We start from the raw sequence: 15,187 nt of genomic DNA on the forward strand, positions 1-15,187 counted from the left end.
GTTACAAAATGTCCGCTCCTGATTGATGTATTGAGGTTAGCCTGTTACAGACGAAGATATTGACCCATTGATTTGATTCGGTCTTGGGATAAAAGTCACAGTCACAGTCAACTCCAGATTACATACAGATACATTGGGGGGGCTGATTAGGGGTTAATGTTCGTGTTGATCCAGTCCACGAACTTGGACACTCTGGCGTACACCCCGGGCTTCATGGCGTTGGCACAGCCCAGGCCCCACGATGTCACCCCCTGGAGGACAAAGGTGTTCTGGGCGTGGCAGACGAGAGGACCTCCGCTGTCACCCTGGGGGGTTAGAGGTCGTAGGTTAGGAGCATCGTCATCTTCATCATCTTTATTACCATCATCATCATAGTCATCGTAGTCATTATCGTCATCATCATCATAGTCATCGTCATCATCATCATCATCATCGTCGTAGTCATTATCGTCATCATCTTCATCATCATTATCATAGTCATTACCGTCATCATCATCATCATAATCATCATCACAGTCATTAACGTCATCATAGTCATCATCATTATCAAAGTAGTCAGAATACTGCAAACCACAGTCCTTACTGAAACACACACTGTCAGTCTTTGTCTACCAGTGTTTGAGGGATGAGGTGTGGTGTGTTATGGTGTGGTGTGGTGAGCAGAGGTGTGGTGTGGTGTGGTGTGGTGAGCAGAGGTGTGGTGTGGTGTTGTGAGGTGAGGTCAGGTGAGGTCAGGTCAGGTCAGGTGAGGTCAGGTGAGGTCAGGTGAGGTCAGGTCAGGTCAGGTGTGGTGTGGTGAGGTGAGGTGAGGTGAGGTCAGGTGAGGTGAGGTCAGGTCAGGTCAGGTGAGGTCAGGCGAGGTGTGGTGTGGTGAGGTCAGGTCAGGTCAGGCCAGGCGAGGTGTGGTGTGGTGAGGTCAGGTCAGGTGAGGTGTGGTCAGGTCAGGTCAGGTGAGGTGAGGTGAGGTCAGGTCAGGTGAGGTCAGGTCAGGTCAGGTGAGGTCAGGTCAGGTCAGGTGAGGTGTGGTGAGGTCAGGTAAGGTGAGGTGAGGTGAGGTGTGGTGAGGTGTGGTGAGGTGAGGTGTGGTGTACATCTGTAGTAAAGCGTTTCCTACCTGGCAGCTGTCCTGTCCTCCCTCGATGTTGCCAGCACACATCTCGTGATCTTTGACCCTGCCCGCCAGGTAGGCCGGTCTGTTACATATTTTGTTCTCGATGACGGGGAACCCAGTCTCCTTCAGCACCCCGTCTCCACCGGTCCCTGCAAACACACTTATTATCAGTTATCAACAAAACATAAAATAAAAAAAACCTTCAAAAAAACTCTTTGGTGCAGTTTCATCAGTTAAGGACTGGACTTGTAGAAGAGAAGAATAAACTTGTGAATTACAATTTTTTTTTAAGGTTGTTTCTTGGAGTGTGGGAGTCCCACCCTTGTATTTTTCAGTTTTCCATTGGACTGAGACAGTAGAGGAAGACAGGAAAGACAGGAGGAGAGGGCAGGTCAGCAGGGAGGAGAGGGTAGGTCAGCAGGGAGGAGAGGGCAGGTCAGCAGGGAGGAGAGGGCAGGTCAGCAGGGAGGAGAGGGTAGGTCAGCAGGGAGGAGAGGGCAGGTCAGCAGGGAGGAGAGGGTAGGTCAGCAGGGAGGAGAGGGCAGGTCAGCAGGGAGGAGAGGGCAGGTCAGCAGGGAGGAGAGGGCGGGTCAGCAGGACACGGGCCGGATTCTAACCCATGCCAACATGGCCGTATGTGTGCACTGTAGGCCATGGTGCTGGACCACTGGACCACCGCAGGTGAACGACCTTTGAACATTCTTGTCTCTTGTATTATGAGAGACATGGTGATATGGTGATGAGACATGGTGATGAACCAAGCACGTCCCTGGTGTACCTTGAGTCTCTCCCCATCCCGTCACGTAGCACGGTGTTCCAGAGGGGACGACGTAGTCCTTGTCAGGTAAACAGACCGGTAACACCTTGTCGTTGAGAAGTGCAGGGCTGGTAACCAAACGCGCACACACACACACACACACACACACACACACACACACACACACACACACACACACACACACAAACACACACACACACACACACACATTGGCCTTTTTACACCACAACCTTGGAGGTGTTTGATACCATTCCTCGTTCCATTCCATGCATTACAATGAACCTGTCCTACGATTTCTACCTCCACCAGCCTCCCCCTGGAAGGCCAGTCACACTCACGTCTCCAGCTTCAGCAGAGCGATGTCGGCCCCGGCCGGCCCCATGACCAGCTTGTCCAGCTTCCTCTCCTGCTTAGACGCCTCGTTGGCTCTCTCTGTGTTGATACCCAGGTACACCTTATAGGCTGACGGCCTCTTGGATCTGACACACACACACACGTCCGCGCACACACACACGCACGCACGCACGCATGCACACACGTACACACACACACACAGGCATGCCGCACGCACGCACGCACGCACGCACACACAGACACACGCGCACACACACACACACACACACACACACACACAGAAAAAATATGTATTTCCATCATTGTAGCCTCAGAATCAGTTCATGCCATCAACGGGGCTAACTGCTGCCTCTGTACTGCTGAGGAGGCTATTCATAGGTGTCACTCAACCACCATATTATATCCTGGCTAAGGAGGAGGAGGGAGGAGAGGAGAGGATGGAGGGAGGGAGGGAGGAGAAGAGATGATGGATGGAGGGAGGAGAAGAGATGATGGAGGGAGGGAGGGAGGAGAAGAGATGATGGAGGGAGGGAGGGAGGAGAAGAGAGGATGGAGGGAGGGAGGGAGGAGAAGAGATGATGGAGGGAGGGAGGGAGGAGAAGAGATGATGGAGGGAGGGAGGGAGGAGAGGAGAGGATGGAGGGAGGAGAGGAGAGGATGGCCATTATGTCCGGGCTAATTTTTCAATCTGGCCCTCGTACTATGGATAACCACCTAATCATCCCCTGCTTTCTATTGGCTCATTCATCCCCTCTCCTCCCCCCTTCCCTCTCCTAATTACACCAAGGTGAGACCCAGGTGAAGACAGGTGGCTAAGGTGAGTGGTGTTGAGGCGGTACAGTAGATGTAGGGTTAGTTAGCTAGTAGCTTGTACAGTACATGTAGGGTTAGTTAGCTAGTAGCTTGTACAGTACATGTAGGGTTAGTTAGCTAGTAGCTTGTACAGTACATGTAGGGTTAGTTAGCTAGTAGCTTGTAGGGTTAGTTTGCGAGTAGAAGACTCACTTCTCCAGGCAGTGGGCAGCAGTCAGGACCCACAGGGGGGCGATCAGAGTTCCTCCACAGAAATGGATACCAGTGCTGCAGAGGGATGGGTAGAGGGATGGACAGAGGGATGGACAGAGGGATGGGTAGAGGGATGGACAGAGGGATGGGTAGAGGGATGGACAGAGGGATGGACAGAGGGATGGGTAGAGGGATGGACAGAGGGATGGGTAGAGGGATGGACAGAGGGATGGACAGAGGGATGGACAGAGGGATGGACAGAGGGATGGGTAGAGGGATGGACAGAGGGATGGACAGAGGGATGGGTAGAGGGATGGACAGAGGGATGGGTAGAGGGATGGACAGAGGGATGGACAGAGGGATGGACAGAGGGATGGGTAGAGGGATGGACAGAGGGATGGACAGAGGGATGGACAGAGGGATGGACAGAGGGATGGGTAGAGGGATGGGTAAAGGGATGGGTAGAGGGATGGACAGAGGGATGGGTAGAGGGATGGACAGAGGGATGGGTAGAGGGATGGACAGAGGGATGGACAGAGGACAGACATCAGCCTGCACCTTCCCAGCCAGCTCATAGATAATGGACATTCATATTCTTCATCTATCCATCCATCCATCCATCCATCCATCCATCCATCAATCCACCCACACCCACACACACACACACACACACACACCACATACACACACACACCCCACCCACACACAGACCCACACTCACCCACATCCACACCCACACCCCACACCCACACCCACACCCACTCACACACACATATCCATCCATTCTTTCATCCCTTTATGTTAATGGGGGTCCTGACAGTGAACAGGACCATGTCCTCCATACTTGGTCCTGAGGCTGATCTGCCAGGGCCAAGAGTGAGGTGTGGCCGGACAGCCTCCAACGATGCGGCCGAAGCACCTTATAGGCTTGGTGACCGGCTGCCCGCATTTCAGACTAGCTGATGACGACAAAGGAAGATATGTCTGAATGAAACAACTGAATTTGCTGTGTTTCACTGTTAACTGTGTTAACCCTAACCCGTAAAAAAACAACTCAAAAACAGTAATTCCTATGTGAATGATGAACAGAGTGTGTGTGTGTGTGTGTGTGTGTGTGTGTGTGTGTGTGTGTGTGTGCCTCTTACGTACCACAGTCTGGTATCTGACAGTAGTGTGTGTGTGTGTGTGTTTGTGTGTGTGTGTGTGAATGTGTGTGTGTGTGTGTTTGTGTGTGTGTGTGTGTGTGTGTGTGTGTGTGTGTGTGTGTGTGTGCCTCTTACGTACCACAGTCTGGGATCTGACAGTAGTGTGTGTGTGTGTGTGTGTGTGTGTGTGTGTGTGTGTGCCTCTTACGTACCACAGTCTGGGATCTGACAGTAGTCCCATTTCTTTGCTCTGTCGGTAGTGTAGCACCACGGCCCGTTGACGTCACCATCTGGGTTTCTGCATGTCTAACAGACAAGAAGGGGACACTGAATCAACTGACACCTGCTGAATCAACTGACACATGCTGAATCAACGGACACATGCTGAATCAACGGACACATGCTGAATCAACTGACACCTGCTGAATCAACTGACACACGCTGAATCAATGGACAGGCCTCAGAATCAACTGACAGGCCTCTGAATCAACTGACACACACTGAATCAACTGACACAAGCTGAATAGAAAACGATAGAAATCTTGGGTAGTCCACTACATTAACTGTGTGTGTGTGTGTGTGTGTGTGTGTGTGTGTGTGTGTGTGTGTGTGAGAGAGAGAGAGAGAGAGAGATTCCATGGACCTACATTGGAGTCCAGGCCCTTGTCGGGGTGTGTCTCTGGGGTGAAGCTGACGTGCTTATGGGGGCTCTGGGCCCTCCATGCCTGGCAGGTCACACCCGTCAACGTCATGGCAGTAGGACCCCTGTACGTCCCACCGCTGCCCACCTTACAGTCTGTAGAAATACAGCCAGCATAAAACATCACCACAGATTAACTGCTACATTCAGAATATTCAATGAACATTGGATGAAGTGCTGTAAATCTTGAATAAAAAAAAAGTTATTAAGTAATGAATGAATGAATAAATCTTCAAGTAAGTCATGAAGTAAGTAATGACAGATAGAAAAATATATTAATGAATGAATGAATGGATGGATGAATGGATGAATGAATGGATGGATGAATGGATGGATGGATGGGTGGGTGGGTGGATGGATGGATGGATGGATGGATGGATAAATAAATAGTGGTGATCAACCTTTGAATGCATTCATAAATAGTGGATCAACCTTTCTCTGGTGGTTTCGGTATGGTTTCGGAGGGCTCGGGGAGCTCAGGTTTCTCTGGCTTGGTCAGTGTGGGGCTGGTGGTGTTGGTGACCACCGGGGCTGAGCATTTCTCCACGCCGCAGTACTGCCAGCGAACAGTGGGGTCAGTAGTGTAGCACCAGGGAGCGCGGTCGTTATCAGGGTTCCTACACAGGTTTCTTCTCAGATCGCTATGAAACATGGAAATAAATAGATTTAACTTCACTGTGATTTCACTCATCAAAATACTGAATCTGGTCACCTGGGGTGGCCTACAGTGCACACACATGCCCATGTCCGCATGGGTTCGAATCCAGCCCATGCCCTGCTGACATACTCTGCTGACATACCCTTATTTTCCTGTCTTTATCCCAAAAAATATATGTAAGAGTGGGACTGCCCCACTCAAGAAAAATAACCAATAATAATATCAATAATATAATGAGACATCTTTATACAAAGTTCTTTGATGCTGCGCAAACTGTAACAAATGATTACATTCTGTGCCGTTCAATAATAAAGTTCTGTTAAAAGTAAGACAAATGGAGTGGAGATGTTGTGAGACTGTCCTCCTCAACAAGGTCCACAGGGTTTCTGAAACCTGCACAAAGCCTTTATGTCTTCATGTTGTCTTTTCTCTTTGTTAATGTGTGTGAAAATACATCAACAAAAGGATGTAGTGTTGTGTCGAGAGTCTTATTGGAGCTGTAGTGGTAGAGCTTGTATTTGACACTGAAGGCTGTAAGCTGCAGGGGAGGCTGGTGGAGGTTGAAATCGGAGGACGGGCTCATTGTAATGCATGGAATGGAAAGAGGAATGTTCGACACCATTCGTCTTTACGTTCCATGCATTACAAAGAGCCTGTCGTCCGGCCTCTGCCTCCCCTGGTAGGCTGTGAACTGTAGTACACATTAAAACACATTACCACATCACATCATCCAGGGGAGGCTGAAATCGGAGGACGGGCTCAGTGTAATGCATGGAATGGAGTGACGAATGGTATCAAACACACGTATCAGACACAGGTGTTTGATCCCGTTCCTCATTCCATTCTATGCATTACACTGAGCCCGTCCTCCGATTTCTGCCTCCACCAGCCTCCCTTGCTAGGCTGTAGGCTGTAGGCTGTGGGCCTCACGCTTGAGGGAAGTTCTGCGGCGTCTTCTTGTGGGCGTGAGGCGTCATGGCGCTCCAAGCCTGGCACTTCTTCCCGCTGATGGTCTCTGACATCACGCCGCGGTACCCCGTCCCGTTGCCCTCGTAGCAGTCCACCGCCGGGGGGATGACCGGCTCCTCTGGGGAACCAATGGGATGAGACCTATGAGTTTGTGATGTGGTGATATCAGGGGAGGCTGGGGGAGGTAGACATCAGGAGGACGGGCTCACTGTAATGCTTGGAATGGAATGAGGAACGTGATCAAACACCTGTGTCTGATATGTGTGTTTGATACCATTCGTCACTCCATTCCATGCATGACAAAGAGCCTGTCCTCTGATTTCTACCTCCACCAGCCTCCTGTGGAGGATGTGATGTGGTGATAATGTGTTTTAATGTGTGTGATATGATGATGAAGTTTTCACAAATGGTGCATGGTGATGCCAAAGGCACATTTCCATCCACAGATGGACAATAAAGTTATGTTCCATTCTATTCTATGTTAGCAATAAAAGACAATAAAGTTATTCTCTGCGATGTTAGTCAGGGCTAAGACGTACTGTGACAGTAACTTTGGTGCACCTGGCATCTTCATCATCATCACCATCTTCATCCTCCTCCTCCTCCTCCTCTTCCCACCCTCCTCCCCTCCCTCCCCTCCTGCCTCCCCCCCCCCACGCCCCCCTGACCTGGTCTAGGGGCGCCTCCACAGCTGGGCACCTTGCAGTATTCCCAGCGTGTCTCAGGATCCGTGGTGTAACACCAGGGCATCCTCTCGTTGTCTGGGTTCCTGCAGTAGTTCATTTCCAAGCCTCTGAGACACAGAGTAATAACAAACATCAGTCACAGACATCAGTAACAGACCACAGTCACACATTACTGACAGTCACAGTATTTGTTTTCTGTAAGTTGGCTCAGTCTCAACAACATTATTTTTATTTTTTTAAATTTGAGCTGTACAAATGCTTTTTTGAATAAATAAAAAAAACTGACCAATCCCATCTCTGATCTTACTTGCATGGGTAGTTATCCGGCGTCCGGTTGTGCTTCTGTGGCGTCTGGGTCGACCACATCTGACAGGCTTTGCCTGAGATCGTCACGGATACCGTGCCCCTGTAGGCCCCGCCCTCACCTGTGGCACAGGTGAGCTCCGCTGCAATCGTGGGAGGCTCCGCGGCTAGAGGGAGGAGGAGGGAGGGATGGGGGGAGGAGGGTGGAGGAGGGAAGAGGAGAGGACATAGTCAGACAGGTGTATGACCCAGGTGAGCTCCTCTACTGCCGTGGGAGGCTCTGAGACTCTGAGGCTGAGGGACAGTTAGTAGATCAGGATATGATGGCCTGGAGGGACAGAGGAGGGACAGAGGAGGTAGGGGACAGAAAGGAGGGGGGTGGAATAGAGGAAGAGAGGGAATAGGGGTAGGGAGAGAGGAGAGGAGTGAGGGGAGGGATAGAGGAGACGGTCAAAGAGCGACTCTACGACAGCCTCCTGACACGAAGACGAAGGAGTCAATCTGTGGAGTCCATCGAGGAAGGCCTGAGAGGAAGGCCAAACTACTAAGTATTTTTTCTATCAGTTTTTTCTTTTTTTTTCATTCCTCTGTGTGTATTGAGTGCTACCTACATCTTGTATTGCCCACAAACCCTCTATCTCTATACCGGCAAATATCACAATGTGCTTCCTCCCCATTCCTGTTATTTCATCCCTCAGGACGACACACCGACGCTACACCTCTACATCTCTATCACAGTAGAGAACTGTACTGGTGTTCAATCTCTCCAAATTCTCCCATGTCAGTCCCCTCCTTCACACCCTTCACTGGCTCCCAGTAGCAGTTCGCATCAGAATCAAGACCCTGGTGCTCACCTACCGGGCGGCAAAGGGAACAGCCCCTCCATACTTGCAAGCAATGGTCAGCCCCCAAACCCCCCCCGGCCCGATCAGTCCGCTCTTCCATCTCGGCTGCCCGCCGGGCACCGCCACCTCTATGTGGATGCAGCAACCGCGCTACTCGGTCACGGCTTTTCACTGTCGTGGCGCCCCGCTGGTGGAACGAGCTTCCCGCTGCTGTCATGACTGTAGAGTTACTACCTATCTTCTGCCGTAAATTGAAGACCCATCTCTTCAGGCTACATCTTAACTGTCCCTCCTAAAGACCTCTTCATCCCCACTACCCCCCTGTACAAGTTTCTCTCCTATAAAAAAATTAAAAATAATTCTTCCTTCTTCTAGCATTGTGACTGCCAATAGCCCCTGGTCCTACCATATATTACTTTTTCTTATGATAACTGATGGATAGATGTTTCAATTACTTAAACAAATGTATTTGTTGTAAGTCGCTTTGGATAAAGGCGTCTGCTAAATGCCATAAATGTAAATGAGAGAGAGGGGAGGGATAGAGGAGAGGGGAGGGATAGAGGAGAGGGGAGGGATAGAGGAGAGGGGAGGGATAGAGGAGAGGGGAGGGATAGAGGAGAGGAGTGATGGATAGAGGAGAGGGGAGGGATAGAGGAGAGGAGTGATGGATAGAGGAGAGGAGTGATGGATAGAGGAGAGGGGAGGGATAGAGGAGAGGAGAGGGATAGAGGAGAGGAGTGATGGATAGAGGAGAGGGATAGAGGAGAGGAGAGGAGTGATGGATAGAGGAGAGGAGTGATGGATAGAGGAGAGGAGTGATGGATAGAGGAGAGGAGTGATGGATAGAGGAGAGGAGTGATGGATAGAGGAGAGGGGAGGGATAGAGGAGAGGAGTGATGGATAGAAGAGAGGAGTGATGGATAGAGGAGAGGGATAGAGGAGAGGAGTGATGGATAGAGGAGAGGAGTGATGGATAGAGGAGAGGAGAGGGATAGAGGAGAGGAGTGATGGATAGAGGAGAGGAGTGATGGATAGAGGAGAGGAGTGATGGATAGAGGAGAGGAGTGATGGATAGAGGAGAGGAGTGATGGACAGAGGAGAGGAGTGATGGATAGAGGAGAGGAGTGATGGATAGAGGAGAGGAGTGATGGACAGAGGAGAGGAGTGATGGATAGAGGAGAGGGGAGGGATAGAGGAGAGGAGTGATGGATAGAGGAGAGGGGAGGGATAGAGGAGAGGAGTGATGGATAGAGGAGAGGAGTGATGGATAGAGGAGAGGGGAGGGATAGAGGAGAGGAGTGATGGATAGAGGAGAGGAGTGATGGATAGAGGAGAGGAGAGGGATAGAGGAGAGGGGAGGGATAGAGGAGAGGGGAGGGATAGAGGAGAGGGATAGAGGAGAGGAGTGATGGATAGAGGAGAGGAGTGATGGATAGAGGAGAGGGGAGGGATAGAGGAGAGGAGTGATGGATAGAGGAGAGGGGAGGGATAGAGGAGAGGGGAGGGATAGAGGAGAGGAGTGATGGACAGAGGAGAGGAGAGGGATAGAGGAGAGGAGTGATGGATAGAGGAGAGGAGTGATGGATAGAGGAGAGGGGAGGGATAGAGGAGAGGGGAGGCCGTCTCACCGCATCGCGGTATGGAGCAGAAGTCCCAGCGTTTGGACGGGCTGGTGGTGAAACACCAGGGTTTGGGGTCGCCGTCTGGGTTCCTGCAGTAGTTCATCTCCAGATACTTCTCTGGAAGACTGGAGAGAGAGAGGGAGGGGTGGGGGGGAGGGGAGGGGAGGGGGGAGAGAGAGGGGGGGGGGGAGGGGAGAGATGGTTAGATAGATATAACGTTCTGTATAACATTTATAATACACAGACACAAGGGAGGCTGGTGGAGGTAGAACTCGGAGGACGGGCTCATTCCGAAGCTCATTCATTACAATCAGCCCCCCGTTCTCCGATTTCTACCTCCACCAGCCTCCCCTGCACAGATATGCCTCTGACGGACTGTAGGGGGGGCCCTTACGCGCTGGGTATGTATCCGTGGTTGTGGGGTTTCTGTGCGTTCCAGCTCTGGCAGGTGAAGCCGTTCTCTGTGGCAGAGATCTTCCCCCTGTAGTCCTCACCACTGCACACCATGCACTCCTCTGAGGGGAGAACACAACACTGGCGCGTCAGGGGAGGCCGGCGTAGGTAGAAATGGGAGGACGGGCTCAAAGGGAGAATGGTGCTGACCTGCCCTCTCCTCCCTGCTGACCTGCCCTCTCCTCCCTGCTGACCTGCCCTCTCCTCCCTGCTGACCTACCCTCTCCTCCCTGCTGACCTACCTTCTCCATGCTGGCCTACCCTCTCCTCCCTGCTGACCTGCCCTCTCCTCCCTGCTGACCTACCCTCTCCTCCATGCTGACCTGCCCTCTCCTCCCTGCTGACCTACCCTCTCCTCCCTGCTGACCTACCCTCTCCTCCCTGCTGACCCACCCTCTCCTCCCTGCTGACCTGCCCTCTCCTCCTGTTTCCTGTCTTTCTCCTCTGTCTCTATCCAATAAAAACAGAACAATATCAGTGTACAGTACCACACTCCAAAAAATAACCTAAAAAACTAACAAAACGCTTTTCACATGTCTTCCATGCGGGAGACCCAGGTTCAAACCCTGCCTCGGTCGCATGTTCGTACCGCTGCAGTCCTGCACGTCGCAGCTCTCCCACCGCGTGTCAGGGTCGGTGGTGTAGCACCACGGGCCCTTGCTGTCCTCGTCCGGGTTCCTGCAGAAGTTGGACTCCAGGTCCGCCTTGGGGTGGCTCTGAGGCGTAATGCTGTTGGAGGAAACACACACACACACACACACACACGCACGCACACACAGACACAGACACACACACACACACACACATGCACACAGACACACACACACAGACACACACACACACACACACACACACACACACACACACACACACACACAGCGTGTTAAACTGATACTCTTACATTAGATGTATACATCAAAAGACTTAGGTGTGTGTGTGTGTGTTGGGGTCCATACATACTTAGGTGTGTGTGTGTTGGGGTCCATACATACTTAGGTGTGTGTGTGTGTGTTGGGGTCCATACATACTTAGGTGTGTGTGTGTTGGGGTCCATACATACTTAGGTTTGTGTGGGAATTTCGCTGCCCATCTCTGGCACGTCTTCCCTGACTTGGTTTTGGACTTGGTCCCTCTGTAGTCCATACCGACCCCATTCACACACTCCAACAGGTACACTGGATGAGCAGAGGAGATATTTTATTCTTTAGAGATAATATAACACACTCCCCTAGATAATATAACACACTCTCCTAGATAATATAACACACTCTCCTAGATAATATATATACTCAATGGCACCAGGCAAATACAAGCAAGCACAGATAAGTTATTCAAATCATTGTTTAAACCAGGTCTGCTAGGAGGCTTTTTGCCTACTCCACCTATGAGCCTTCTACACACACACGCACACGTACACGCACACGCACACGCACACGCATGAATGGACGCACACACACACACAGACGCACGCACACACACACGCACGGACGCACAAACACACACGCACACACACACACACCCACCCACACACACACACCACCAGTTGCCCATCTCTGCGATAGTGCCTTCCACAGTTAGTCTGTTTAGATAATCTGCCTCACCTCTAGTTATTGACTGACAGACAGACAGACATAGTCCAGACCTCTCTCTGCCCACTCCACACAAGGGTTATACATTAACCACGGATAATGAAGACAACTTAACAAAGGACAAACATTAATGTACAGTACTGGAAACTCAGTCCTAAATTCAACTCTAATATGTGTGATTCAGAACGGTGATATGTGAATTTCATATAGTATTCTCCCCATGAATAATGTAATAATTTCCTCTCCGCATGCACTGACTGAGTCCTGAGACACCAGGTGAGGAAGCTCTCCGATCAATCAATAACACTAATTGATCAGTTGACTGCCTGGGGTGGTCCAGTGGTCTAGCAACATGGCCTACAGTGCACACATATGCCTATGTCAGCATGGGCTATGTCCATACCCTGCTGACATAACCTTACTTTCTGTACTCTGCTCCACTAAAAAAAATTACCTAAATGTGACTACCAGGTGGAGAGAAGAACCGGGCTCTTGGGAGGCAGCCCTGACAGGAAGGCCCTAGCAGGCCTAGTCAAAGTAAGTACAGTACACAGATACTTCTATAGAGGCCATTATAGAAGACACAGATACTTCTATAGAGGCCATTATAGAAGACACAGATACTTCTATAGAGGCCGTTATAGAAGACACAGATACTTCTACAGAGGCCGTTATAGAAGACACAGATACTTCTACAGAGGCCGTTATAGAAGACACAGATACTTCTACAGAGGCCGTTATAGAAGACACAGATACTTCTATAGAGGCCATTATAGAAGACACAGATACTTCTATAGAGGCCGTTATAGAAGACACAGATACTTCTACAGAGGCCATTATAGAAGACACAGACACAAAGCATTAGGACTTGCATTTCTTTTCGTACAGAGCCGCACTCGCTCTGCGCAGGACCTGCTCCGATTTGGTGTTTGCTGGTATGGTGAAACATTCCTGGTCCTTCTCAATGTACATAAATGACCTGAAAAGACACATAAATGACCTGAAAAGACTACTCCACTGATGTACAGGTACTTACTGAAAGTCACATTGGATAAGATCATCTGCTACATGACTGAAATGTAAACATGTAAATGTATCTCTACACTCTTAGAAAAAAGGGTTCTAAAAGGGTTCTTTATTTGTCCCCATAGAGGAACCTTTTGGAGAACCCTATTGGGTTCCATGTTGAACCCTTTTAGGCTCCATTTAGAACCTTCTGTGAAAAGGGTTCTACGTGGAACCCAAAAGGGTTCTACGTCTAACTACATCTCTAGAACCAGAGAATAACAGAGTAACTGAAGTTTACATATACCAGTAAATTACCTGCATGGGAAAGATACCAGTGAATTACCTGCATGTGAAAGATACCAGTGAATTACCTGCATGTGAAAGATACCAGTAAATTACCTGCATGTGAAAGAGGTCTCAAGGTTACATTTGACGGCACATTCTAGGACGCTGCTTAGTGAGTATTCTCTCTTGGTCAGAGACAGGATCCACGCCCCCTCCGTCTTGGCGTACTCATCATCCAGGACACCGCCACTGACTGAGGAAACATGGTTATGATGCCTTATAACAGGTTATGTCGCGTTATATATATATATATACATATTTGTTTTATTTACCCAGGAAAAGCCCATTGAAACACAAAGTCTATTTTGCAAGGGAGACCTGGCCAAGAAAGCAGCAGCAGTCAATAAAACATTACAACATTTAAAACATACAATAAAATCAGCACAACATCTAGGTGTAGCATACCTTGCAAACTACATAACTATGTTGTGTTATAACACTTAGGTTATGATGCTTCATAACACTTATGATGCTTCATAAACTCTAATGTTTTGATGTTGGTGTGATTATCCAGGACAGCAACACTGATTGAGGTACTATGTGCAGGTGTAATGCACCAGTATATGTATTATAAGGATGTACACCAGGGGAGGCTGGTGGAGGTAGAAATTGGAGGTCGGGCTCATTGTAATGCATGGAATGGAATGAGGAATGTTATCTCCGATTTCTTCCTCCACCAGCCTCCCCTCATGTACAGTACAACTCCATTACAGTATAATAATATCCCAATATCTTAGCATAATCTCTTACTGTCAGCCATTTTGAGTCGTCCAGGACACCAATGACTAAACCAACAAACCAACAAACCAACCAATAAAGACTGAGTAAGATTTAAAAGTGACTCAGTTGTGGAACTACAGCATGACTCAGTTGTGGAACTACAGCATGACTCAGTTGTGGAACTACAGCATGACTCAGTTGTGGAACTACAGCATGACTCTGGGCCTAGTTATCCTGTACTACCTCCACTGTTATGCAATGCTGTGGCCCAGGGGAGTCAGGGCTAGGCTGCTATAACAGGCCATCGGTGGGTTGGGGTTGCAACATTGTGGTCTATTGACTTAATGAGTGAACTGTGGACATACAAGATACAGGAACAGCACAAAAACATGTCCCAAATCAATTCACAAATAAGAAAATACATTATTATTAATATATAATACATACATATTGAATGGAGAATGTGGTAATGTTCTACCTATTAGTGTTTAACTACAGTATAACATGTAGGCCTGCTGTAATGACTTACTGTTATACTACTTAAAGGCCTCGTTCCCCAGACACAGATTACGCTACTGTCCAATACTGCTGCTGTGTTCTGCTGCCATGTTATGTTATTGGTTTGATTATTATTATATTGTATTGCGTTGTTGAGGAGCTAGCTTGCCCGAAGCATTTCATTGCATCGTCCACGGCTGTATTCTATGCATGTGGTAAATAAACTTTTACTTTGACTTCTAAACCTAGTCCTGGACTAAATGACAATTCCATTAGAACATCCCAGTTGGTGAAGCATTTTAGTCTAGTATATTAGGGTTAATCTGTGTCTGGGAACAGTACCCCTCAAAACTAATGTCATGAGTCATGACTAGTTTTTGCACGAGTTATTACATCAC

General features: G+C 49.3%; 1 protein-coding gene across 1 annotated transcript in view; it reads right to left on the reverse strand.

Annotated features, from left to right (window-relative positions):
* Positions 1-59: 59 nt before the first annotated feature.
* The window catches only part of plg (plasminogen), a gene marked incomplete at its 5' end in the record, with an annotated part of 15,356 nt that continues 228 nt past the window's right edge, over positions 60-15,187 (reverse strand). Inside the window, 18 exons of the mRNA XM_083688314.1 lie at positions 60-305; positions 1,115-1,260; positions 1,890-1,996; positions 2,228-2,368; positions 3,249-3,323; positions 4,093-4,207; positions 4,606-4,699; positions 5,041-5,189; positions 5,526-5,734; positions 6,682-6,838; positions 7,389-7,513; positions 7,714-7,876; positions 10,183-10,301; positions 10,571-10,691; positions 11,219-11,358; positions 11,690-11,804; positions 13,091-13,197; positions 13,626-13,764. Of these exons, the coding sequence (XP_083544440.1) occupies positions 147-305; positions 1,115-1,260; positions 1,890-1,996; positions 2,228-2,368; positions 3,249-3,323; positions 4,093-4,207; positions 4,606-4,699; positions 5,041-5,189; positions 5,526-5,734; positions 6,682-6,838; positions 7,389-7,513; positions 7,714-7,876; positions 10,183-10,301; positions 10,571-10,691; positions 11,219-11,358; positions 11,690-11,804; positions 13,091-13,197; positions 13,626-13,764 (2,381 nt within the window). The 3' untranslated portion in view covers positions 60-146. The remainder of the gene's footprint in view (positions 306-1,114; positions 1,261-1,889; positions 1,997-2,227; positions 2,369-3,248; positions 3,324-4,092; positions 4,208-4,605; positions 4,700-5,040; positions 5,190-5,525; positions 5,735-6,681; positions 6,839-7,388; positions 7,514-7,713; positions 7,877-10,182; positions 10,302-10,570; positions 10,692-11,218; positions 11,359-11,689; positions 11,805-13,090; positions 13,198-13,625; positions 13,765-15,187) is intronic.

The sequence above is a fragment of the Argentina silus genome (genome assembly GCF_951799395.1).
Source record: "Argentina silus genome assembly, chromosome: 17".
Classification (NCBI taxonomy): domain Eukaryota; kingdom Metazoa; phylum Chordata; class Actinopteri; order Argentiniformes; family Argentinidae; genus Argentina; species Argentina silus.